We start from the raw sequence: 25,926 nt of genomic DNA on the forward strand, positions 1-25,926 counted from the left end.
TAAATGGCAGCAGAAAACGTAAGCTCCTAAACAGAACCTAAACTTTTAAGGTATTTTCACACTGAGTGATTGATTTATCATTTATCATTTATCTACATGATATTACGATGAAGTAAAGGACAGAGCACCTGTAGGAAAAAAAACGAGAGTTTATTATGAACTACAGCCGAAGTACGGAGCGCGAAGATCAGCTGATGGACTTCAGCCGTTACTAACAACAACATCCGCGACCGATCAGCTGTTAACCTAACACTAACACACAGCGCTCTCACACAGCGGTGAGAGAACAACACACACACACATATACACACACACACTTACACACACACACACACTTACACACACACACACACACACGGAAAATGGAAACGGCCGCTTCCAGCGCTTCCAGCGGACCCAGCGCTTCCAGCGGACCCAGCGCTTCCAGCGGACACTCGCTATACTTGAACGGCAGCGAGGTGCAGTATCCACCGCACGTCAAATCAGCAAACGCCAGGAAAATATTCAAAACAAAAATCCTGTCTGACAACCCAGAAACTTTAGTGGCAGATTTCACTACAAAGAACAATCTAAAGGTAATGTGTAACCTGCTCTTCTCCACCCATCACCCTGCAGACTGGCATACAGTGATCAGTGAGTCTTTCACTTACATAAAGAAAAACGGAATAAGCAAAGGCAGACAAATCACTACATATGAAGATGCTGAGTACACATGCCCCATCCTAACAATAAATATATATCATAACGGTACAGTTATGATCCAGGGACCTGAAAACAGCTTACACAACTTTCAAAACTGCTTTCAAAATATGAAGAAATCTGCTGCATCAAAAAGAAAAACTACAGATTCACAGAGAACACCAGTGAACAACACTGTACACAGATCTGTACACAGCCCTACAACACCACGAGTACAGCCGGAGCTCACACCTAAACTGGCCTGCAGCATCAGGACTCTGAGAGAAGGGCTATCTATATTGGAACAGGAGTTTACTCATTTTAAAGAGAGAATCCTGTCCTGCCCTCCTCAGGAAAACAACAACAGCAGCAAACCAGCAGGAGAACTTTACACTGAAGTTCTACAACATAAGAATGAGATCCGGGAACTACATCAGGCCATGAGAGAACTGGAAGAGGATAATCAGAATCTGAGGACAGTTTTACGGAGAATAACAGAGGAACTAAACACAATCACTCAACTGCTCAGCACTCCAGCACAGATACCCCAACACAGCCAGACAAGCACCAGAGAAAACTGCACCAGGTCCACTAACATTACCTCTCCCACCTCCTCACCCCCACGCCCTACACTACCCTCTCCTCATACCATACCTCAACCTACCCCACCAATACAAACACACACACTCACACCTAACTCCCTCAACATTGAGGAACCCACACACACAACGCCACACACACAGAAGACAACACAGGATGTATTATTTCTGTGTGATTCTAATGGGAAATATTTAGACATGAAACGTCTTTTCCCAAAAAAACATTCAACAAAGATCTGGACTCCAACCATAAACAAAGCCATTGATCAACTATCAAACCTGAACTACAACGGAATTCAGCACATCATCATTCATACGGGGACCAATGATCTAACTCAGAACAGCAGGAACATACCTGAAGCACTCCAACAAACAGCAATGACAGCCAGCAAGAGATTTCCTACAGCAACAATCACCATCTCCACTTTATTACCAAGACTGGACACAGCCCAACACACTATCAACAACATCAACTCAGACATTTACAGACTCTGTACCCACATACCCAACACACAAGTAGTGCTTTATGGGCAGATTCTTCACAGACACCTTTATGACCGTCTTCATCTAAACCAAAAAGGGGTCAAACTATTTGCAAAGAGCCTGAAAGACACAGTCTTACACCGCAAAAGACCTACAGTCAGACCAAGATCAACATCTGAACCCCTCAGCTCTTCTCAGAACCACCACAGTGAAACCACCAGAGCATTTATTGCTCCCAGCTACAGTCTACAGTGCCCTTCACTCCATCAGACTCCACAACCCAACAGCAGTTGGCAACCACCACCACCACCACAGCTAGAACTCAACCCTTACCCAGAACTACAGCCCAGAACTTATGCTGCTGTAGTTGCTCAAGGAATCACACCTTCACCCAACCAGCTACACCCCAACCAACTACACCCCGACTGGCTTCACCTCAAAGAACCACAGCACAACCAGCAACCATACACCCAGCTACATCTCAACCAGTTAAACCCCAAAGAGCCTCAGCACAACCAGCAACTACACACCAACCAGCTACACTCCAACCCACTACAACCCAAAGAACCACAACACAACCAGCTACACAACAACCAGCTATCACACAACCACCTACACCCTACCCAGCTACTCCCCAGTGAACTACACCACAAAGAACCACAGCACAAACAACAACCGTACACCCAGCTACACCTCAACCAGCTACATCCCAAAGAACCACAGCACAACCAGCAACTGTACACCCAGCTACACCCCAACCAACTACAGCACAACCAATTATTGTACAACCAACTACACACCAACCAACTACACATCAACCAACTACAGCACAACCAATTACCGTACAACCAACTACACACCAACCAGCTACACCCCAACCAACTACAACCCAAAGAACCACAGCACAACAAGCTACACCCCAACCCACTACAACCCAAAGACCTACAGCACAACCAGCTACACCCCAACCAGCTATCACACAACCAGCTACACCCTACCCAGCTACTCCCCAACGAACTACAACCCAAAGAGCTACAACACAACCAGCTATCACACAACCAACTACCCATCACCTGGTTACACCACAACTGGCTTTATCAAAACCAGCTACACCAAAACCAACCAACCAACTACATCCCAACCAAATATAATCCAACCAGCTGCAATCTAACCAGCTACACTCCAACCAGATAAGAGAATTTATCACCATCCTTTATCAAACTAATGAACTCATTTTTGTTTTACTTTTTAAAATTATCTACACTGATACAACTGCACTAATATTTACACTTAAATCAATTAATACTATTAGAAAAAATGATTATAGTTGGGTAATGAATTGAATATCTCTTTGTGAAATACCTATAATTATCTGATGATGGCTTCCTTTTCAATTAGTTGTTGGAATATTCAAGGTTCTTTCTCGTCAACATTTGGTCTAAAGTTTACAAATCCAGATTTTATAAATAATATATATAATAGAGATTTAATTATTCTACAAGAAACATGGGATAACCATCCAAATTCTTCCTGTCCGAATAATTACATAGAACTATATCTACCCCCCACAAAACATGCCCATATTAAAAATGGTAGAAACTCAGGTGGTATACTTGTGTGGTATAAAGAAGAATATAGATCATTCATAACTCTTCTAAAAAATAATAAAAATTATCTATGGATTAAATTAAACAAGAACCTATTAGGAAATGATAGAGATATATATTTATGCACTATTTATATACCTCCTCAAAATTCGCCTTATTACACAGAAGACATTTTTGAAAATCTTCAAAGTGAAATAAATAATTACCAGACATTAGGTTATATTTTACTATGTGGAGATTTCAATGCCAGAACTGCAAGAGAAAATGACTTTATTGATATAGATAAAACAACAAATATACATAAACAAACCCTATACTGCCACACAAGCATAACCACTCAGAGACAAAGTTATGATAGTGTAATTAATAAACACGGAAAACACGTCCTCCAGCTGTGTAAAGGCCTGGGTCTGTACATCGTTAACGGCAGAACCAGAGGAGACTCGCTGGGCAGATTCACCTACAGCTCTGCACTGGGCAGCAGTGTGGTAGATTACGCCATCACAGACATCAATCCAGGACATATCAGTGCATTCGTAGTCTTACCACAATTATATCTTTCAGACCATTGCCAAACAGTCCTGTACCTGAAAAAATCAACAACTAACACCAACACACACGACCCAGACACCGACACTTACCCTCTCCCTAAACCATACAAATGGACAGAAGAAAGTACCACAAATTACACAACAGCACTGGACTCTGAAAATATTAAACAAATGTTAGATACATTTATTCAAACACACTATCAAGCTACCAAAAAAGACATAAATCTGGCAACTGATTGCCTAAATAAAATTTTTTACCAACTAACTAAAAAGTCAAATCTAAAGACATTAATAACCAAAACATTGAAACAAAAACCAAAAGAAAAATGGTTCGACAAGGAATGTTTAACATCCAAAAAACAATTACGAAATTTAGCCAACAGGAAACACAGGAACCCAAATGACCAACAATTGCGACTAGAATATTTTCAAACATTACGACAATACAAACGATTAATTAGAACTAAAAAATATCAATACACAGAAACCCAATGTAGTAAAATGGAAAAAGCTATTAAAGAAAATTATTTTTGGGATTTATGGAAAAAAAATATTACAACAACCAATCTTAAAAATACCTCAATTAAAAATAGCAAAATATGGAAAATGTTTTTTGAAGACCTTTATAAAACTCCAGATGAATCAAACAAAAATACCATCACTGAAAAACTCAGTACATTAGAATCAGCTATAAAAGACAATCAGTCTCCATTAGACTACCCCATATCCATACAGGAATTAAAGGAAACACTCAAATTACTAAAACAAGGAAAAGCCTGCGGAATTGATAATATAAAAAACGAAATGTTAAAACACAGCAGTCCCAAATTACAATTGGCCATACTAAAACTTTTTAATCTAGTACTTAATTGTGGATTTTTTCCTGTAATCTGGAATAGAGGTCTAATTACTCCAATTTATAAAAATGGTGATAAATTTGACCCAAATAACTACAGGGGTATCTGTGTAAACAGTAATTTAGGCAAAGTCTTCTGCAGTATACTAAACACCAGGCTATTAAAATATTTAACTGAACATAATACCCTATCAAAATGTCAAATTGGATTTCTACCTAAACACCGAACCACAGACCATATTTACACCTTAGATGCACTCATTCAAAAACACGTCCATCAAAAAACCAAAGGGAAGATATTTGCTTGTTTCGTAGACTTTAAAAAAGCATTCGACTCAATTTGGCACAATGGACTATTTCTCCAATTACTTGAATCTGGTATAGGGGGGAAGGTTTATGATTTAATTAAATCCAAATATAATGATAATAAATGTGCAGTAAAAATTGAGAACAGAAGAACAGATTTTTTTAAACAAGGACGTGGAGTGCATCAAGGATGTAATCTATCCCCAACTTTATTTAACATATACATCAACAAATTGGCTACAACCCTTGAAAATTCTCCAAACTTAGGTCTTGAATTAAATGATAAAGAAATAAAACTCCTATTATATGCAGATGATTTACTTTTATTAGCTCCAACAGCAGAAGCCTTACAACAACATTTAAATATATTAGAAGAATTTTGTCAAGATTGGGCCCTAGACATTAATATCAACAAAACCAAAATAATGATTTTCCAAAAAAAAGCCAGATCACAAAAATCTAAATTCCACTTTACATTCAGAGGAACAACCCTACAGCACTGTATGGACTACAATTACCTGGGCCTGGTAATAAGTGCATCTGGCAGGTTTAATAAGACTACGAATGCACTGGTAGAGAAAGCAAGAAAAGCATTTTTTACCATCAAAAGATCCCTAAACAAATTTAATCTTCCAATACAAATCTGGCTAAAAATATTTAATTATATTATTAAACCCATACTTTTATATGGCAGTGAAGTTTGGGGACCTAAAATTTATAAAGGACACGCATCATGGGACACGAATCCAATAAAAAAATTTCACCTGGAATTCTGCAAAGAAATTTTAAAAGTCCATCGCAGCACGGTGAACCTGGCGTGCAGAGCAGAGCTCGGCCAGTTTCCTCTCTCCCTATCCATCATAACCAGAGCTTTAAAATTCCACTCTCACCTGTCCCAATCCCACCCAGACTCATACCACCACACAGCATACCTTAATACCTGCACACACCCAGAAACAGACCCTCTCACACACATTAAACACCACCACCACCTTCACACCACCACCTGCTACACCCTCAAACACACACACCTCCAAACCATCCACAAAACACAGCAATCAGACTATATTAATCACTGGCTTCATGAAATTTCCTCCATTAATAAATTAGAATGTTACAGATCATTAAATAGAGAATACACCCTCGCAGATTACCTGACTAAAATTAAAAACCCCAGAGAAAGACACACGCTGACGATGTACAGACTCAGTGCCCACAGCCTGGCGATAGAGAGCGGGAGACAGAGGAAACACTGGAGACCCAGAGCCGAGCGAGTGTGTGATCACTGCAGCTCCGGACAGGTAGAAACCGAGCAGCACTTCCTCTCCTCCTGCTCTAAATACACCCAGCTCAGACTCCAGTTCCTACAGAACATCACATCCACCATCCCATCACTCAGATTAATAACAGAGGAAGATCTGATCAGACTGTATTTAGGAGAGATTCCAGAATGTGTTGGATTATCTGCTAAATATGTACACAACTGCCACACCCTGAGAAACCAGAGCCCCACCCTACACTAAACCACCCTGCTTATATAATTATATATATATTATTGCATAAACTATATGTACAGTTATTTCTTATTATAATTATTATTATTATTATTTTTTTTTTTCTCACATATTGTAATTTATTTATTATCCTTCAATTTTGTCATAATTTGATTATTATTTTTGTATTTGTTGAATTGTTTGCTTTGGCAACAGTTGTTGTTTACAATTCATGCCAATAAAGCCATTTGAATTTGAAAAAAATTTGAATTTGAGAGAGAGAGAGGGAGAGAGAGGGAGAGAGAGAGGGAGAGAGAGAGGGAGAGAGAGGGAGAGAGAGAGGGAGGGAGAGGGAGATGGGGAGAGAGAGAGAGAGAGAGAGGGAGAGAGAGCGAGCATGAGAGGGTCCTCTGCAGCAGGTATGAGCAGCAGCATCACAAAGCATACTGTAATGGATCTGATACAATCAAACTCCTTTTTAAAAATAAGAGAGACTCTATTAAAGGATTTAGACATATAGTGCTGGATTTACCTGGACGAAGAATGAAGCTGAAGAGAGGGAGAAGAAAGCACGGGTCATACAAACACAGCTGGTGTTGAGTGCCCTCTCTCTCCTGAGTGCAAATCAACTCTTCTCCTTCCTTAAAAAAGAAACTCTGATACATTAAACTGAATTATGGTTTTCTTATTAAGTCTTATTAATGTTTAAAACATTTTTATGCCAATTGAACAGAAAAATCAGGTTTGAACATTTGAAAATGTAAATCAAAGATGTTCTACAGTGTGTGAAAAAGTGATGAAGTAAGAAACTAGATATAAATGATTCTGTATATTTAGTACTGCAGAAAAATAAGGGCAATTATTTTTGGTCCTCAAAATGTGATGTTTGATTCAGCAACCATGTTACCGCTATGCAAGTGTAACATGTTAATACTGCTCCAGCCTCGGTGCTGGAGAAACTTTACTGAGACTTCTGTATAAAGCTGTACTTCAGCAGATTTACTTTACTGCTCCTTAATACCTGACCAGCAAAATTCATACATAAGGTGCACCAGACTATATGGAATTTCTGGGCAAATTAAATGATTTTATTGCCACAAAAAAGGAGCCAATCATGCTACAAAAGACAGTAACACTAAACATTTTAATAATAATTAGTTTTATTAGCAAAACACCTGAGGTATAAGGCAGCGGTGCAGAGGAAAGTGTGTTACAGTATTCAGCATTCGATCCGGAGCCAGCTGAGCCAAAACCTGCTCTGAGCTGGGCTGCTGCCACAGTGATGGACCCAGCTGCTTCCGTGCTTTATGGAATTCCACTGCTTCAGGACCCCACAGCAAACACCTGACCACACACACAAACACACACACACAAACACACACAAACAAACACACACAAACAAACACACACAAACACACACACAAACACACACACAAACACACACACAAACACACACACACATCTTGTTTTACATCTGGTATCTTGTTTTACACAGGATGACTTCATGAAAACACACACACATACAGCCAAAACAAGAGAAAATGATCAACTTACTGCAACTCCGCCTGACTGTTAATCGTCTCATATTCTCTCAGCAGCAGTAACAGTTTCTGATCTGCAGAAACACAGAACAATCTGTAATATTCAGCAGATCACTCACATTCACTTTTTACAGTAAGAGATAAGAGGACACTAATGTGTAGTGAATGAATAGTTAATAATTATTTGACATTTTTCTACCAGGTATAGTTATCTAAGCAATATAGTCAATTAATCCCACCAGTTGTATTAAAAAAAGAAGTGAAGTTTAGTTCACGCTGCCAGGTTTAGGAACCCGGTGCAGATCAGCAAAGACAATCCTGAGGTGCAGAAATGCGTTACCTGATTTGTAAGTGACGTCCTCACAGTGATTCTTTGACAAGGTCAAGTCGAGGTCATTTTGTTGTCATTTTAAGGTCATTTTAACACTGTGTTCCATTGCATCCAACAAGACTATACTCCCCCAGTTATTGCTGAGGCACCTTTACTTACCACTTTAATTATAATGATGAAGATGAGGGTGATTAAGGTGAAGAAAAAGAGCAAGATGAAAAAGAAGATTATGAAGAAGATTGTAAAGATTAAGGTAAAGAACAAGAAGAAGATGAAGAAGCAGAACCCACAGCCTTGTCATTGATGGCATAATCATGTGATTACACCCTTCAAATGATTAATGAACTTTTAATTAAATAAAACACAAAGTAAAGCTATAAACTCATTTAAAATTTACTGAGGTCATATGCATATATAGAACAATAAATTCATTCATAACAATAAATGTGGCAGGCCTAGTCTGAGGTACAATGGTTGTTGTTGTGGTTGTTGAATTCATTTATTCACCTGCAGGATCCAGCGTAGCTCCATACGCACCAAGCAGAACAGGCACCTGACTGCTGTTACAAACCTGCGGGCATTTCTTCACCAAGGTGAGGAGCAGGGATACAAGAGCCTCTAAACAAGACATATAAAAAACATATTTAAAGAAAAAGATAGTACAGAAAACGCCTCCTTTTTCCCAAACCACTTCGGGAATTTGATCACAAGCACATTTCATTGGTTATCACGGGAACAACACAAAGAAGCAGAGAAAACAGTCAAGCAGTCCACAAAGAACTCCAGAAACAAAGACAGGACAAAAATAAATAATAATAAAAAAATATATATATATATATAAAAAAAATTCTGTTTTTACTATCGTATCAAAGCAAACACAAGAACTACACATGAAAACACCCAAGCCTTTGTAACAGAACCAGCGTTCTGAGTGAAGGGGGGAATTTTCTGACAGAAGAGCCGGGTTTTCTATGAGTTTTGGCCGCACAGTTCTTACCTTTACACTCAGGGCTACTGTTCTCCTCATTCTGAAAGGCCAGCATTGTGGGCAGGAAGAGAGAGTGACTGGTGACCATCATATGAAGGGTTTCTACTGCCAACAACTCTTTAGAAGCATTCACATCTCCATACATCTTCTCCAACAGCATCTCCAACACTGTCAGGAACTCCCTGTCCTGGTAACGATACCTGGAGAAAGAAGAGCAGAAGAAAGAAGTCTGGAGAAGATGTTCAGAGGATATCTGTCTCTGTACAGAGAACACTCATAAATCATCACTATCCACTTACTTTAAACCGCACTTTACAAACACGTTCCAGTCCAGGGCTCTAACATTCTCTGGAGAAATCTGAAAGCATTCAAATTTCACACATTACCACATTTATTTATACAGAACTTTTTACAACTGATAGACCCCCCAGTGAACAACAGCGGCAGGAAAAATTCCCTCAGAACTTCCACCTATTCACATTTTTATCAAGCAAAACCTTAAAGAAAAGATCTCTGAAATCCATCAAGTTAAAGACTAAGTACTCTTTTCAATATTTTAAGTAACATTTAATGCATTATTTTGCTTGTACAATTCAGTAAAGAAAAAAAAGGAACGCTACAGATTATAACAAGAGGATTACTCCTGAAGACCAGATGATACATTTTAAAACTCTATACATACTCTGGCTCTTCAAACCTTTGACTGCAAAAGGTCTTCAGCAATATTTAGTAACAGAGTTGGGTGGAATACATGTAAATTCAATACGCAATCAGAAAACAAAAAAAACAGTCACTGTAATTTCTTACAGTTACAGTGAAAAATGAGCAATAAGATCACAGTTACATTTAAAACAAAAAAATCATAAGCAGGCTTAAATCACAAAATTAACAGATTACTAATCTTACCATGTCTGTTTTTAATCAATTGATTGTGTGTTCATTTGTAAGATGCTATATATGTTGTTCATTGTTACCTTTTCAATTTTTCTTTCAATGATATAAAACACTACACTGCATTCAAAATGCCTTTACAGGTCGTAGTACTTGCCAGTGTGGGTGTTACAAAATACTGACCATGCAGGGTGTGAAAAAATGTGTGTTTTAGATGTCACTTTTGTTTTTTTTTTATGAATGTTACATATGAATTAAAACTAATCTTGATTAAAGCGTTAAATACATAGGTAAACTTCAACTTTATGTTTGCTTTCTGATAATCTGATCTGATCTTTTACTCACTAGTAATATTAAAAGTGCTTATGCAACACAGACAATTTACAGCCATTACATCAGCAGGCATGTTTAGTCTTAGAATTACTTACACAGATTATCATGTAAAACATTTATACAGCAATCATTTTATATGAGCTCAATCACTGAGCAGAGCTACTCACCAGCAGGGTTCTCAGTCTCCTCAGAATGGCCTTCTCTTTTTGAACCTGTGTCTCTTTCTGCTCTTTGTAGGTTGCTGAAAGCCACTGGAAGGCAGCAGTGATCAAACATGTCCTCCACTGAAGCTCCTCTGATGTGTTGGCCAGCTTCTCAGTTATGGAGTCTGTTAACTGCCACCTGATCAACACAGAGCAGCATATTCACAACCTTATTACTGATAAAACAAACTGAGTAGCTGTACACGATAACAATAACCAAGAGATTCATATGATTTATATGACCAGTGTAAAACATGCTTTCACCAGCACCCTAATCAGTCACATACTTTTATTTAGGGTGTAATTAAAGGGGCAGTTTACCTTTATAACTTATAGAACTCGTTTTAGTGGAGTGTACTAGTGCATCTCAGAAAAATAGAATACCATCGAAAAGTTACTTTATTACAGTAATTCAGGTTCAAATGTGAAACTTATATATTATATAGATGTATTACACACAGAGTGATCTATTTAAAGTTTAAAATTTATTTATTTTATTGTTGATAATTATGGCTCACAGCCAATAAAAAACACAAAAATTTGTGTCTCAGTAAATGGGATTATTATATAAGACCAATTGTGGGCACCGTGTGGGCAGTGATGGCAGTGTGCCAAGTCCTGCTGGAAAATGAAATCAGCATGTTTATAAAAGTTGTCAGCAGAGGGAAGCATGAAGTGCTGTAAGATTTTGTGAGAAAACAAAACTGCACTGACTTTAGACTTGATAATAAAACACAGCGGATCAACACCAGCAGATCACATTACTCTCCAAACCATCACTGATCATCAGTAAATTTTACATTTCATTTATAAATCAAGGGAGCAGAGTCTGGAGGAAGAGTGGAGAGACACACAGTCCAAACTGCTTGAGGTCAGTGATGGTTTTCATAAGTAAGCCATCTTTTTAATGATATTCAATTCTAATAATAGAGCCTTGATTATTACATGATTTGCAGCAGCCGTGATAAGTATCATGATACGGTCACTGGTGTGGCTTCAGAAAAATGTGGCAGCAAATCTTTCAAGTTCAAGGATTTCATATAAACACTTCTAAAAAGGACTGATTTAATTCAATCAATCTGAAAGAATGATCAATGTTGACCAGACATAATCAACCGTTATCAATGAGATAATATTCCCTCCTGTTACAACTAACTTTTAATATTAAACTAAGCCTCAGTGTGTTATACAAACTACACTTATAGCTTTATTGCATCCTCCTCCATCCTCACAGCACCAGTTTACTACTCAACCCTTAAAATCAAACATGTGCCCAAATGTGAGACTTTCTCTACAAATAAAACTATTTCTGCACTAAATAAGAACAGAAAATAAAAGAGCACACTGCTTTAAAAAGTCTTACCTTTCATAACCCTTAGGTTTCTTTAGCAGGGTGGGCAGGTCACAGATGAGCTGGGGAAGTGTGGGAGTCATAGCTTCTAAACGAATCAGGCTGGAAAAGATCTCCATACACTGATCCAGAGACCTACTGGCTTCCATCTGGAGTGCAAAGCTCAGCAACTTGTCCACTAAAGCTTTGGTTATCTTCTTCAGCGCCATCTTTTGAACTGAACGGAATTGAAAAATAGTAAAGTCAGTATTTTTATATTTGCAGAAGAAATTCTGGAACTACATGAAGGTTTAGCTGCTCAGTGCTGTGCTGGTGGTGTAGGTACTGACTGTGTTCAGGTCTGCAGGGGTCTGGGGTGAGCGCTTGTTGTGTGTAGCTGACCAGCAGGCAGAGGAAACTGCTGTTCGGAGCTGTGATCCATGAAAGGTTGCTTTGCTCCAGGCACCAAAGCTCGAAGCTCAGGCAGTGTGTGGAGCAGTTCTGCACCAGCAGGGCCGCCAGTTCTGGGTTACGCTGTTCCTGGAGGCACTGGATGAGAACGTCAGTTGGGACGAGTTTAGCGCTCCCAGGATCTCTCTGTAGAACCTACAAAAAAACCAAATAATTATAATAAATTATATAAATAACTATTAAAACTTGTGTAGCAGAGCTTTATATATATATATATATATATATATATATATATATATATATATATATATATATATATATATATATATATATATTTATCTCCATTTTCTTTTCCCCCATTACTATCTTGATAATTTTTTTTCTCGTTATCTGCTCTTTATCCCCTTCCTCCTTCACTTTACTTCCCTCCGTCTTCAATCCTGAACTCCTGAACTGATGTTAATGATAAGCAACTTATTGATGCCCTTAAGTTACCCTTGCGTGATTTTCTATGTAAAACACCTGTCTTTAAAAAGGACGGTTATGGGTAATCTTGAAGGAAATACTCACTTTTGGTTTTATGTAATCCAGCACTGTATTTAAGCCAATTTTCCAAACCCACCTGAAGCAGAACATCCTCAAGCTGAACCCAGTGGCAGGACGTGTGGAGGGCAGCTAGGCTTTGCAGGTGAGCAGAAGACAGACAGAGGCTGCTGGATTTTCCGTGCTGAGCTGAGCTCTTTGAGAGTATATGTAGAACAGCATGGCCGTACACGCTGAGCTTCTCATCACCAGTGTGCAGGCAGCTCCGCGGCAGCAGCAGCAGTTCAGACAGTACCTCCCTGACCCCGGCCGGGTCCATGTACTCACACAGCGCCAGGAAGGCTCTGACTGACCGGGAGTCCTCTTTAAGGCACCTGGAGAGAAAAAGATATTTTACAAACACATAGAATTACGTACAAGAATACAGGTTGTTTAAATATTAGTTTAGAATTCTAAATGAGTAATTGGAGTAACAAACACATAAATACGTACATTTAATAACCACTGGTGAGGACCAATAGCAGGAGTATTTATTTAGAATTTAGCACGGTCCAATTAGAGAAAATTTTGTCATGGCCAAGGTCCGAATCATCTCATTTTTAACTTGTGGTGTGATTCAGTGTAGAAGCCTAGTAGTCCTGTCAGTTGCAAATACTAAATATTACAAGTATATATAAATACAAGTATATTTCAACAATATTTATTGTTTTAAATAGGTCTGTCACAATAATTCCACTATTGACTTATCATACAATAAATGGAAACTCCCTCAATAATTTAACTTAGAGTCTATTAATGTGACTCAAAATGTTTATATTTATTTATATTTATTCTATTTGATTTGATTTATATTAGATTTAGGCCTGCCTGTCCTGATAATTACATTAATTACAAATTATACAATGTATAGAGAAATGTTTGCTGAACAGAATATCAGCTTTTTTTAAAAACAGCAGTTGCATTTTATTTAATATTATTACTGTTAGTATTTTATAAATGTAGTATTAATTTATTTTTCTGGTGCGCACCATATGAATTAGTCTTTCTCACTTTATTCTCTGACTGCTACTTATCACTGCCTGCTTCTCCTGTGTGTGTTCCTCTGCACTACCGCATTTTCCACAGATCTGATTGGCTGAGGAGAGCGCTTGGTGATTTTAGAGTGCTTATTCATATGGATTATTTTTAGTATAAAATATATATATATTAAAAAAATATATATAATATATAAAAAATGCATTAAATTGCATTCTGTATTCCAGATTACTGATTAGATTGAAGGTATCTCTGTATTCCTGTATATGATTGTGTTCTCTTGCTTTTGTTATCTGTTTTAAGTCAAGGACATAACCCATTAATCCACTGCAGCACTTCAACAACATGGGTTTATGGCAGAGTGGTCAGACTTGTCCTCAGTAAAACACATGAAAGCCTAGCTGGAGTAGGGGTGGGAGTAATATCACGATATTTCATGGTATTTACATGAAAACGATAATCTTGCCGATATGATAAAACACTGAATTAAAAAAATATATTTTAAGAATACACTAGTACAACTAATTCAAATTAAATTGTATTATTGCATACATATGGCACACCACTAACTTGAGATATATAAAAATATAAGAATTTTATCAGATGATTCAGAATGACATAATACTAATATGCACTCCTCCAAATATCTCCATATATCCAGGATTAAAGTAAAATAAATTATACTGGACAGATATAATCTGTCTCTAGTACATATATAATTTAAAATGAGAACAGTGTGATTTTTTCTTTTGCTAAAAACAGTAATAAAGTAGTACCCTAATGTGATAATTATGGGTGGGTGATATGGCACGATATTTCAGGATATAATATTATTCATGATATTCAAAAATGTCGCAGAAATTATTGCGTACGATACAATATGCCACACCCGTAATCTGGAGTTAACAAAAAGCCCATAAAGCACTCACAGAACTTTCCGCTTAAAGCAAAGTGTTCTCAGGAACTTTCAGTGCAGCACATTGTTTCTGTAGCTTCTCCACAGTCCTGTCTCTCAGCTCTGCAGCAGCTCTAAACTCCTCATGGCTCAAGTTTTTGCTGTGATAAGCACAGTCAGAAACAATCCACATATTTAAATCCCAGTTTAAATTTCTTTCCTAGTGTACTAATCTGTACAGATGTCCTCTAGTCTCTGCACAGTGCAGTGAGGGATAAGAGTGCAGCAGAGATCATGAAAAATCTAAATATATGTATATATATTTATCATATCTGAACTGAAAAAGACAGCCTGGTAAATCCCTATCAGAGACATCCCAAAAATAAAAAAAGAGAAATGGAAAGCTCCCAAAAATCAATTTTACACTGTACAGGGACTAAACTTGCAAAAAAAATGCTGTCACTTTGTCATTAAGGGGAATTAAGAGCTTATTAATAGGGATATTTTTATTTTAGCACAAGGCCAAACATGAAATGCAAAACTAATGGAAAGGGCAAGAAGAGCAACACTGAATAAGTGAGGGATGATGTACCTGCTGCTGTGATGCAGCTCTTTGAGCAGCGCTTGCTGTGAGGCTGAAAGGTAAGGGCTGATGAGCTCCAGGGCTTGGAGGGCTCGGAGCTTCTCGGCTGAGGACTGCAGCAGGTTCAGCACAAACTCTGTCAGCTGGGCACAGAGGTGCCCTATTCTGTCCGACTCGAGAGAATTGGGTGGCACCACATCAAGCTCCACTGCCAGGAACCACTGCTCCAGAACCGGGTGCTTAAACACCGACCTGAACACAGCAAGCAAAACCTGTAGAAGACACACAGTAAAGTTCAGTCTACAAAACATCAGACTCCTGGAGAAGCTCTCTCCCTCTCATTCACGTTCTCTCTCTCTCACTCTGTCCCTGAGATATTATAACACAATGAAAATGATCGTCTGCCAGACCTGAACCACACTACACTATTATTACTGTCCCCTCACAATAATACTGAATCACTGTCATTGACAAGTCATTGACACCACTAATATAAATATAATTTAAGTTTAAAATCTAACACTGATATTTCTTAAAAGATCTCTCAAAAACTGAAATGCATCCAGTAAAATGCTTAGGAAAAATATTTGTAGCTGAAGCAGTTAAAGTAACGCTGTTGTTTTTGTTCTTAATAAAGAGCCACAATAAACATGCTCACTGGTATGGTAGCCTCTCATGGTAACAGCATGAGAATGACATTACTCATGTCGGCTGTTAAATAAATGCGTTTTGTGAGAATAATTATTGATTTTTGTATTTTTTGGTTAGAATTTTAGATAGATTAGTTAGATTTTTTGCTGTACCTGCTCACTGCTGACTGCCTCAGCCTCTGCAGAGCTCATCTCTATATCCTCTAGCTCCTGAGCCTCAGGCTGAGTGGGTGGAGCTTCAGCAGTGCTGTACAGTTTAAGGAGCAAAGCATCCAGAACCTCTAGCACACAACCCAGTATCTGCACAGAGTTGCTTCTAGGGAGCTGCACAGACAGACATGAAACAAAAACAGCATTAGCAAACACTTGTAATACAACAGCAGACATAACATTACCCGGATACCCTCACAGAACACGGACAGACATGAAGAATGGAAACGACCTGTAGCCTGAGAGATAATAAGTAGATAGAGATGTGCATAATATGATGAAACGTTTAAAAACGTCAACATTAAACAACAAGGTTTTAGAAATCTTAATCCAGAAAATAATATTGTATTTTATCCTTAATATACAATAAATATTTAAATATGTAAATGTATTATTGATTAAATCAGAATTATTAAGGTGCCAGGTGCCGTATGTAAAATTTAAATAAATAGATTAAAAAAAAAAAACGTAAATACCGAGCTAAAAGCATCCACAAAAGAATTGATGTAAAGCAGGACTTGATTGACAGCTCCAGTGAACTGAGAAAGCTGCAGGCTGGACAGGGATTTCTCCATGGCAGGCCTAAAAGAGTCCTGCAAGAAAGTCTGAGGTCCTTCAGTGTAGCAGGACTTCAGCCAGGCAGCAAGATTGAGAGAAGGTGGAGCAGGAGGTGGCTGGACTGAACTAACCTATAAAAGGTAAGAGCAGAGATTAAATGAAGTTTTTTTAAACTTGGTAAGAGTTACTTCTGATGTTATTTATGACATAAATCAATGTACTCAATATCTGACGAGGAACTCCTCATTTTGTAATCAGGGTATTTGCAGTTTCAGGTAAATTCAATTTAGGACTTTCTAATATCTCTAAATAAAGAAAAGAAACACCAATATTAAATCTACAGACTTACAGACAAAAGCAAATGCATTGATCAAAAAAAAACAAATTGTATGGTTTTTGTATGCGAGACATTATCAATATGTGGCATTAAATATGGATATATGTTATTAAAATACAGGCCCTCTAAACTCCCTACACAGTGCATGTCTACTAGCACTTAAGCCTCAACACATTCTATTCAATTCAATGGAGAGAGCCACCGCATGCCACGTTGCATGCTGGGTAGCATTGTGTTAAACGCAGCCCCGCCCTACAGCAAAAAAAGTTCCATAGAGCTCAACTTTATTCAAATGAATCCAGCCGCTGCGCTGCGTCCAGCCAATCAGAAAACAGCAGCATGTGACTACACACACACACACACACACACACACACAGAACAGCCACCTTTTAACCACAGAAGAGAATCTGAAAACGGCAGAATATTAATTTATAAAACTATAGATTTGAATTTGAACTATTAAACTTAACTGTTTACTTCTGTCGCTTCATTTGAATTCAAAAACTTCACAGACATGTCCACACAGCGAACTGAGAGATGCGTTAAAGAAAAAGGTAAAACTGAGGCCAATAAATCCATAGCTTCTGGGTTTTGCTTATTTAGAAGCATCTTATCCTCTACAGCAGCACAGATGCTGTGAAGAACCACAGAATCACAGTATTGTGATGATATTGTTATTGTAGGCAGCATATCATGATATAGCAGTGTGAGATGCCCTGTGATTTACAGTGTACAGGGTACAGATTACAGTATTCTCTAACACACAAAAATGGTAAATGTACTTACACTGAAAATAGAGTAAATCTGGGGTAATCCAACTATTTTCATAAAACTAACATGCCCACTTTCCCCAAGTGTTAATTCAGATATGTTTAAATCTATAAGCTAACTTTCATATGAAATTTCAAAAATAAACCATAATTTAATATCATCATTTTACAACCATTGGGATAATGTTTTCGGACAGATATCAAGAGACAAATTAAGGATCCACCGAACACTGTGTAGAATAAACTCAAGTTATATTATGAGCTACCAGTTCCAGGACACCTGCAACAGAGATGGTACTTTCTCTCTGGAAAACAAAATACACAAAACATAATAAATAAAATACTGCCGCACGTGGCAATCAGTGGGTTCAAGCACCAACTGGCACAATGGTGCCTACTGGAGAATAGGATGGTGATGTGTAAGAAGGTCTAATACAGTCTGAGATACTCTTTCACATTTAGAGTTAGAATTGGTTAGAAGGCGTCTACTTGTTATGGTAATTGATCAAGAAACTTCAACCAGAATGTTCACAAAGTGGTGTTCAGATTGACCTTTTGATCTTTTCAAAGTAAGCTAAAACTTTGACCAAACAAGTTTAAATTAATACACAGGAGTGCATTTTCTGATATGTCATGTAATTACAAAGTTATTCTAAATCTAGTTCTGAATTAAATGGCGCTTCATCAGAGTGATATTGTACAGAGGTCTTTAACATTGTGAGATTACAGCAAATACTGCAGAATTACAGCAGTTTAGGTTAGAAATTCCAAGGACGCACAGATTGCTTGATGCCTGGACACTACTGTATGTGAAATTTTCACCATTGTTTTTAATGAACATTTACCTAGAGACTCTACAGTGTGCAGCAAGACTGAAATGGAGGTGATAGGCCAAATACCCAGAGACTAGTTTAAATATAGCTTTTTTCAAACAATTAGCAATCATGAATAAACAAAGCACTTTTTAAACATAGTTGTATTGACAAATTTGTCAGAGCCACTGTACTAAATATGGCAAAAACAATTAGATGTCAAAATAGTACAGCATGATTGACATATACTCGTTTTTTTGGAACAGCGCCCCCCCCAGTGGCCGGATTGTTTCAGCACTTTGCAGGTCACTACAGTGTCTCCACCTGAACATAACTGCCAAGTGTCATGTAGATTGGGCAACATTCAGTCTGACAAAATGCCTGCTGGATGCTGATTGGCTGATGGTGTTCAGCCATGTTGATTGATTAAGTTGCTCTTTGAACATCCTTTAGAGGCTGTATGATAGATTCTGCATGCAAAGTGAGAAACAGTGTTCCAAATTTAACTGTTGGAGTGAATAGGGCATATATCCGGACTATTTTGCATATGGCGGCCATATTGTTCACAAATATCAACATGAATATTGAAGGCCATGCTCTTATGAGTATTTTGATACCAAACATGCCAGGATATGTTTTGCATATTATGCAAATTAGCAAACATCTAAGTAGACGGAAGTGCATGGTCCAAAATGGAAAGTTGTAGGTATTGACCCAAGGAATCCAGCAAAAAAAAGAATTTTGACTGTAGGTCTTATGGCTCTGGACTCATTGAGGAAATAGTAAAAAAAAAAAAAAAAAAAAAAACTTTCCTTGTTTATAGCGCCACCACTTGACCAATCGGTGCCATTTTTGTTGTCCACCGAGGTGCACTGATCTTACATCTACCTACCAAGTTTCATATCTCTACGAGTTACGATTTAGGCTGCACAACTGCTTTTTCAGAGGAAAAATAATAAGAAGAAGAAGAAAAAGAAAAATCTTAGCAAAAACAATAGGGTTCTATGCACTTTCAGTGCTTAAACCCTAATAAAATTACCCATGTCTCCTGAGGCTGCTGTGGAAGCCACTTAGAGTAGTAAAGACAGAAGGACATGGAGGGATGAGGCAGAGTGGAGATCTCTGCAGACAGAAGCTCCTTATCATACTGCTGAAGAGTCAGACACAGAGACACAGGACTCCTCTGGCAATGAAGGACGTCACACAGCACTGCACAGATATACTCACACACACCTGAAAAACAGCAGTACAGTCCTTAAATTTCCCACTACTGACCTAAAAAGACAGACTCTAACTAAATTAAATGATGTACTAAAAAAGTCAAAAACTGGGCTAAATCACACCAAATATGAATAATAAAACAGTTTGTAACATTGGAACACCACCACTCCAAACAATTACTGCCATTCTGCAGTGTTCAGGGCATTACCTTCATTAGCACAGTTGTTACTGAGTTATTAAAGGAATAGTTCCTGCTCTAAGGTCAAATGAATAAACAGTTTAAAAAACTGATAATCCGCAAAATGCAACATACACACAGGGTAGAAAGACTGGGTAATTCAATCTTTATAGGCTAAAAGCAATAGGGTACAATCTGAAAATAACTTGAAAACACATGAAAAATAAAATAAAAAAAATTTAAAACATTACTATTCTCCTCTGTGGAGTTCTGGAGCAGTTTGTTTCGTGTCTCGAGAACAGCTGGAACAAGAGCACTGAAAGGGAAAGTCTGGAGAACATCATCACTGAGAACAGACCCCTCCAGACCATCTCCACCGTCCTGGATCACAGTATCTGTAAGACAGCAGAGCAAGTCAACACTTAAACACCTGCCCTGAATTTACCTACAAGGATTTACAGCTGCTTAAGATAACAAAAATATAATAATGTTAATTATATTAATATCAGGAAACACTGATTACAATTCGAGATTCACTGAAATGATTTCAAGATTTAACAAAAGAAAACATTTCCAAATTCCACAAATTCCATTTACCATTTATTATTTCCATTTTTGTATAAACTGAAAGTGTGTTTTTTGTCTGGGTTTAAAAGTACAAACATTTACAAAACTACAATTTAACAATATTAACACATTTTTACATTCCAGCAGACTTACCAACAAAACACGGTACTGTGTTTCTGCTATATAGCTATGTTTTGCGGTGGTGGCCCGTTGGCGCTGCTTCGGAATTTAATGAAACCTTGTGCTACATAAAAATATGCTTCCACAATGTCTACCTGTAGGTCAAGCTGTCTAAATAGACCAGTAGACAGGACATTTAACAGGCAAAACATAGCATACATCTCTACATAAGTGTAAATATTTAAAATGCAATATACTATAGAATATGCATTTAAAGGGCTACACATGTGCAAAGCCACTAATTAGCATATACAATATCTCACAAAAGATAGTACACTCCTCACATTTTTGTAAATATTTTATTATATATTTTAATGGGACTGAACACTGAAGCATTATGATCAGTGCTTGCAGCAGGGAGCTGAATTCCAGCATTTACTGTGACGTTCTAAAACAGAGCATGATCCCCTACCTCAAAGAACTGGTCCACATAATAATGATCACACCACCAAGATAAAAGCTTTGCTGTGAAAGTTAAAGATAAATGTGATGGACTGGCCATGCATGTCTGCAGACCTAAACTCTGTTGAGCATCTGAGAGGCATCCTCAAACTGAAGGTGGAGGAGCGCAAGGTCTCTAACCTCCACCAGATCTGTAATGTTGTCATACAGGAGTGGAAAAAGATTCCAGTGGCAACCTGTGAAGCTCTTGTAAACTTCATACCCAAGAGAGTTGAGGCAGTGCTGGAAAATAATGTTGGCAACACTTTGGGCACAATTTGGCCATTTTCACTAAAGGATTAACTCAATTTTGCTGCCAGACAAGGCTGCTATTGTTGTTTTAAGGGCACAGTTCGTTTACACTGTTACACAAGCTGTACACTGACTACTTCACATTGTTTTAAAATCACATCTTCAGTGTTCTCATGAAAAGTTACAATAAACTATTTGAGGGTGTACTCACTTTTGTGAGACACTGTATGGAGTGTGGAAAAATAAATCCTAACATGAGGGGAAACACTGCACATTGAACACTGAAATGGGAGGAGGAGTCTGTGTCTCAGGCCACAGCAGAGAAAATAAACTTTTACAGTAATTTAGGTAAAATTGTTTCAAGATTAAATCACATTAATGCTGACAGCACTAGTTTTTTTTTTTCACGTGTGACTGGATATTTTTAGTTACCAAACATTCGTTGTATCCCTGATAAAAAAAAATACACTGAAATGTGCCTTTAAAAGTGTGCAAGGTTACACACCAGTGATGTGTGATCCAGGCAGATCACATGGTTCTCTGTCCCGCCCACTCAACTCAGCTTGTAGACCGAGAGCCTCCTGTGCCACAGCAGCTACTTTATCCAGGTAAATATAAGGGTTACACATTACCCTCATTAAAGCCTGTAAACACACACACACACACACACAGACACACACACACACAGACACGGCACACACGCAGACACGGCACACACGCAGACACGGCACACACGCAGACACGGCACACACGCAGACACGGCACACACGCAGACACGGCACACACGGCACACATGACACACACGGCACACATGACACACACGCAGACACGACACAGACGCAGACACGACACAGACGCAGACACGACACAGACGCAGACACGACACAGACGCAGACACGACACACATGACACACACGCACACATGACACACACGCACACATGACACACACGCACACATGACACACACGCAGACACGACACAGACGCAGACACGACACACACGCAGACACGACACACACGCAGACACGACACACACGCAGACACGACACACACGTTAGGTGAATAAAGAAGAAGCAGTGTATAATTACTGAGAACTATTCAGACGTTTATTGGAATACCTGATCTAAAAACTGAATGACTCTGTCCTGCTGGGGCGGCTCTAAAGACTGTAAGTGATCCACCCACAATTCAAGTTCTCTACTGCTGTGCTCAAACACGCCAGAGTCTCTCAGCACCTGCCAACAGAACAATAAACAGCCATGTACAAAAAAAAAAAAAAACACAAATTAAATACTAACTATACTCATTATTCATGCATCAAACAGCAAGTGCAACAACCATAAACCACAACAGATATATTACTTATCCACAATTGTCCACGTTCCCCCTGCTCACCTTAAGAACGAGCATCCTGGTTAAGGTCCTCAGGTGGATGCTGCTACTGCTAATAAACATCTTTAGTAACAAATGGAAAACAGAACCTTCCCCTCGTGCCACTTCTGGATTGACCTCCTTTACATAATGACAAAAACAAGGTAAAACAATTATTCAGATAGAAGTATGCATCCATAATCCATCCCTTGCAGATTGATTACTCTCACGCAGTCACTGCAGACAGGGCCACTGGTTAAATTTGACAGCCCAACATTACATCAACAAGGACCTGCAACCGGTGGGCCTACTTTTCAACTCCACAATCCAGTGCATTATTTGGCGAGCTAAGCGTTTAAATGTCTTAAACCAGGCAAGAGTAATTGCTGATAAATAATTAATGTTTAATGCTAAATCAAATGCTAGGTTGCTTGTCACAGCAGTTACATCATCACCAACTTATCTTACAACACATGGCCATGCCCTTAATAATACAGGGGTTGGATAATGAAACTGAAACACCTGGTTTTAGAGCACAATAATTGACAATAAAAGATTGAACACCAGGCTGCTCCAATTTACCTATGAAACCTCCCACACTAAAATGACAGGTGTTTCAGTTTCATTGTCCAACTCCTGTATCTGCTGACCTCAATATTGCCCATGGTGGGTTTCTTTGCAAGGGAAGCTTATTAACATAATTTAGCTGGTATGAAATTTAAAAATATTTATGTAGAATGATGATTTTTTTTTTTTTGGTTTAGGATATTTGATATCTGTCACAGCCCCCTGATCCACAAAGACCTGTAACCAAACTCTGCATGTTAGAGCTATCCCACACTCCACCAACAGACCTGGAGTCGGAACCAGGAGAATTTGCTGGCAGGAAGTTCCAGCGCAAGCTTCAGGATCTCGAACTGCAGGACAGGAGGGACGTTACGCTCCAGTCCCTTCTCTGATACAATGCCTGCAGACAGATAATGAAACTGAGGGAGTAATAATGCCCTTTAATATGTGTTCAGAATGAAGCGAGAGATGAGCAGGCTTACCTTTCAGCAGTTTACTGAAGTCGAACTTGCTCTGACTAATGAGGTGTGGTACAACCCTTTGGTACAAACACAACACCTGCAGCAGCAGAGCCTTCAACAGCACCAACTTTGGATTTTGCTTCCCGTTGTTACCATAGTCTTCCACTTTATCCTCTTTTCCTGCTTTCAGTCCTGTGGCACCAGAAATCACTTCACTCTCTTCCTTCTCAGTCTTTGACAGTGACTGCCATACTGACACAATGGATGTGACATCAGGTAAAATCTGCAAAATAAACAACAAAATAAAACATTAAAGGTAGGAATGGAGTGATGTGATGGTAATGTAAATAATTATCCTGTATGAGTTAAGTGAGCTGTATGAGTGGCACTGTCTTGGCTTCGTGTCTGATCACTCACCTTGCTCAGCGATTCTCTGTAAAGTTGAACAAACTCCTCCATGGTTGTGGGGGTGGATGTGTCTAAACAGTTAAGCACTGGGGTCTTCAGACTGTACTCCATGTTTTTCTCTGCTCTCCTCAGAATAAAAGCCAGAATGGATACAGTAGCATGCTGCCCTGCCACACTGGGCAACTGTTTAAAATCAAAATCATTAGCATTATTGTAACCGATCCTACAAAAATCTATGACTTTCTCAGCAAATATATTCAGGAAAAACCAGTGTTCCACAAAACAGTAAAACATACTTAAACCAAACCATGCACACAATATTTCTAGCAATATGACTAGCATTATGAAGGTCTCCCTTACAATAATGGTATTTCTACTATTTTGTTTCAATTTTTTTACATTTTTGTTTGATACTTCTGTCATGTGACATACATTATCTTATATTTATATTAGTCCACACTAACACCCTTAATGCTCAATCATCTTGCTCAATAATATGTAAGCTAACTATAATAATAATAATAATAATAATAATAATCTATTTAAAAATACTTTGACTACTGCTCCCACTCAGTTTACAGTGGGATGAAAACGTTTGGGCATCTCTGATCATTTTTATGATTTTTCTTTATAAATCATTGGTTGTTTGATTCAGTGGTTTCAGTTAAATATATCATATATCAGATGAACACAGTGATATTTGAGAAGTGAAATGAAGTTTATAGGATTTACAGAAAGTGTGCAATAATTCTTTAAACTAAATTTAGGCAGTTGCATAAATTTGGGCAGCTTTGTGGTTTTACTGATTTGAATACATTTAGCACTTATTATTAGAACACAAAATTTGTTTGGTAAGTTCATTGACCCATGCATACACAATTATGAGAGAGTTAAGGAGCCAACTGCAGGATTTTCTCCTCTTTGCATCTTCTCTGAAGAGCGGCAATACGTTAGCCTCAAAACAAAACTCTCAATTAACCTTAAAAACAAAATTATTCAACATCATGGTTAAGAAAAAGTAAACCATGAGGTCACTCTTCAAATGTTATTGTGTTTATCTGATATAGGATATATTTAACTGAAATTGCTGATCCCAACAACCAATGATTTATAAAGAAAAATCAGGAAAAAGATCAGAGGTGCCCAAACTTTTTTATACCACTGTATGTGGGTGCATGTAAATATTTGGGCAACCCTGGTTAAAAGGTATATTACTGTAAGAAGTGAAGTGAGCAGAAGATTTCCAAAAGGCATACTGTTTACTCAGTTTTCTTTGTTAGCTTTTAC

At 38.1% G+C, this 25,926-nt stretch overlaps 1 protein-coding gene across 1 annotated transcript in view; it reads right to left on the minus strand.

Moving 5' to 3' along the window:
* Positions 1–25,926, minus strand: part of urb1 (URB1 ribosome biogenesis homolog) — a 40,494-nt gene that overhangs the window by 6,828 nt on the left and 7,740 nt on the right. Inside the window, exons 11-31 of the mRNA XM_022664017.2 lie at positions 24,649–24,822; positions 24,253–24,514; positions 24,058–24,170; positions 23,228–23,344; positions 22,951–23,067; positions 22,339–22,477; positions 20,645–20,788; positions 20,034–20,227; positions 16,994–17,206; positions 16,461–16,631; positions 15,667–15,929; positions 13,224–13,518; positions 12,541–12,796; positions 12,224–12,428; positions 10,825–10,999; positions 9,733–9,791; positions 9,443–9,633; positions 8,953–9,063; positions 8,128–8,188; positions 7,749–7,917; positions 7,106–7,214 (exon numbers count right to left, since the gene is read on the minus strand). Coding sequence (XP_022519738.2) covers positions 7,106–7,214; positions 7,749–7,917; positions 8,128–8,188; positions 8,953–9,063; positions 9,443–9,633; positions 9,733–9,791; positions 10,825–10,999; positions 12,224–12,428; positions 12,541–12,796; positions 13,224–13,518; positions 15,667–15,929; positions 16,461–16,631; positions 16,994–17,206; positions 20,034–20,227; positions 20,645–20,788; positions 22,339–22,477; positions 22,951–23,067; positions 23,228–23,344; positions 24,058–24,170; positions 24,253–24,514; positions 24,649–24,822 — 3,538 coding nt within the window. The remainder of the gene's footprint in view (positions 1–7,105; positions 7,215–7,748; positions 7,918–8,127; positions 8,189–8,952; positions 9,064–9,442; positions 9,634–9,732; positions 9,792–10,824; positions 11,000–12,223; positions 12,429–12,540; positions 12,797–13,223; positions 13,519–15,666; positions 15,930–16,460; positions 16,632–16,993; positions 17,207–20,033; positions 20,228–20,644; positions 20,789–22,338; positions 22,478–22,950; positions 23,068–23,227; positions 23,345–24,057; positions 24,171–24,252; positions 24,515–24,648; positions 24,823–25,926) is intronic.

Source organism: Astyanax mexicanus, chromosome 4 (assembly GCF_023375975.1).
Source record: "Astyanax mexicanus isolate ESR-SI-001 chromosome 4, AstMex3_surface, whole genome shotgun sequence".
NCBI classification, from domain to species: Eukaryota; Metazoa; Chordata; class Actinopteri; order Characiformes; family Acestrorhamphidae; genus Astyanax; species Astyanax mexicanus.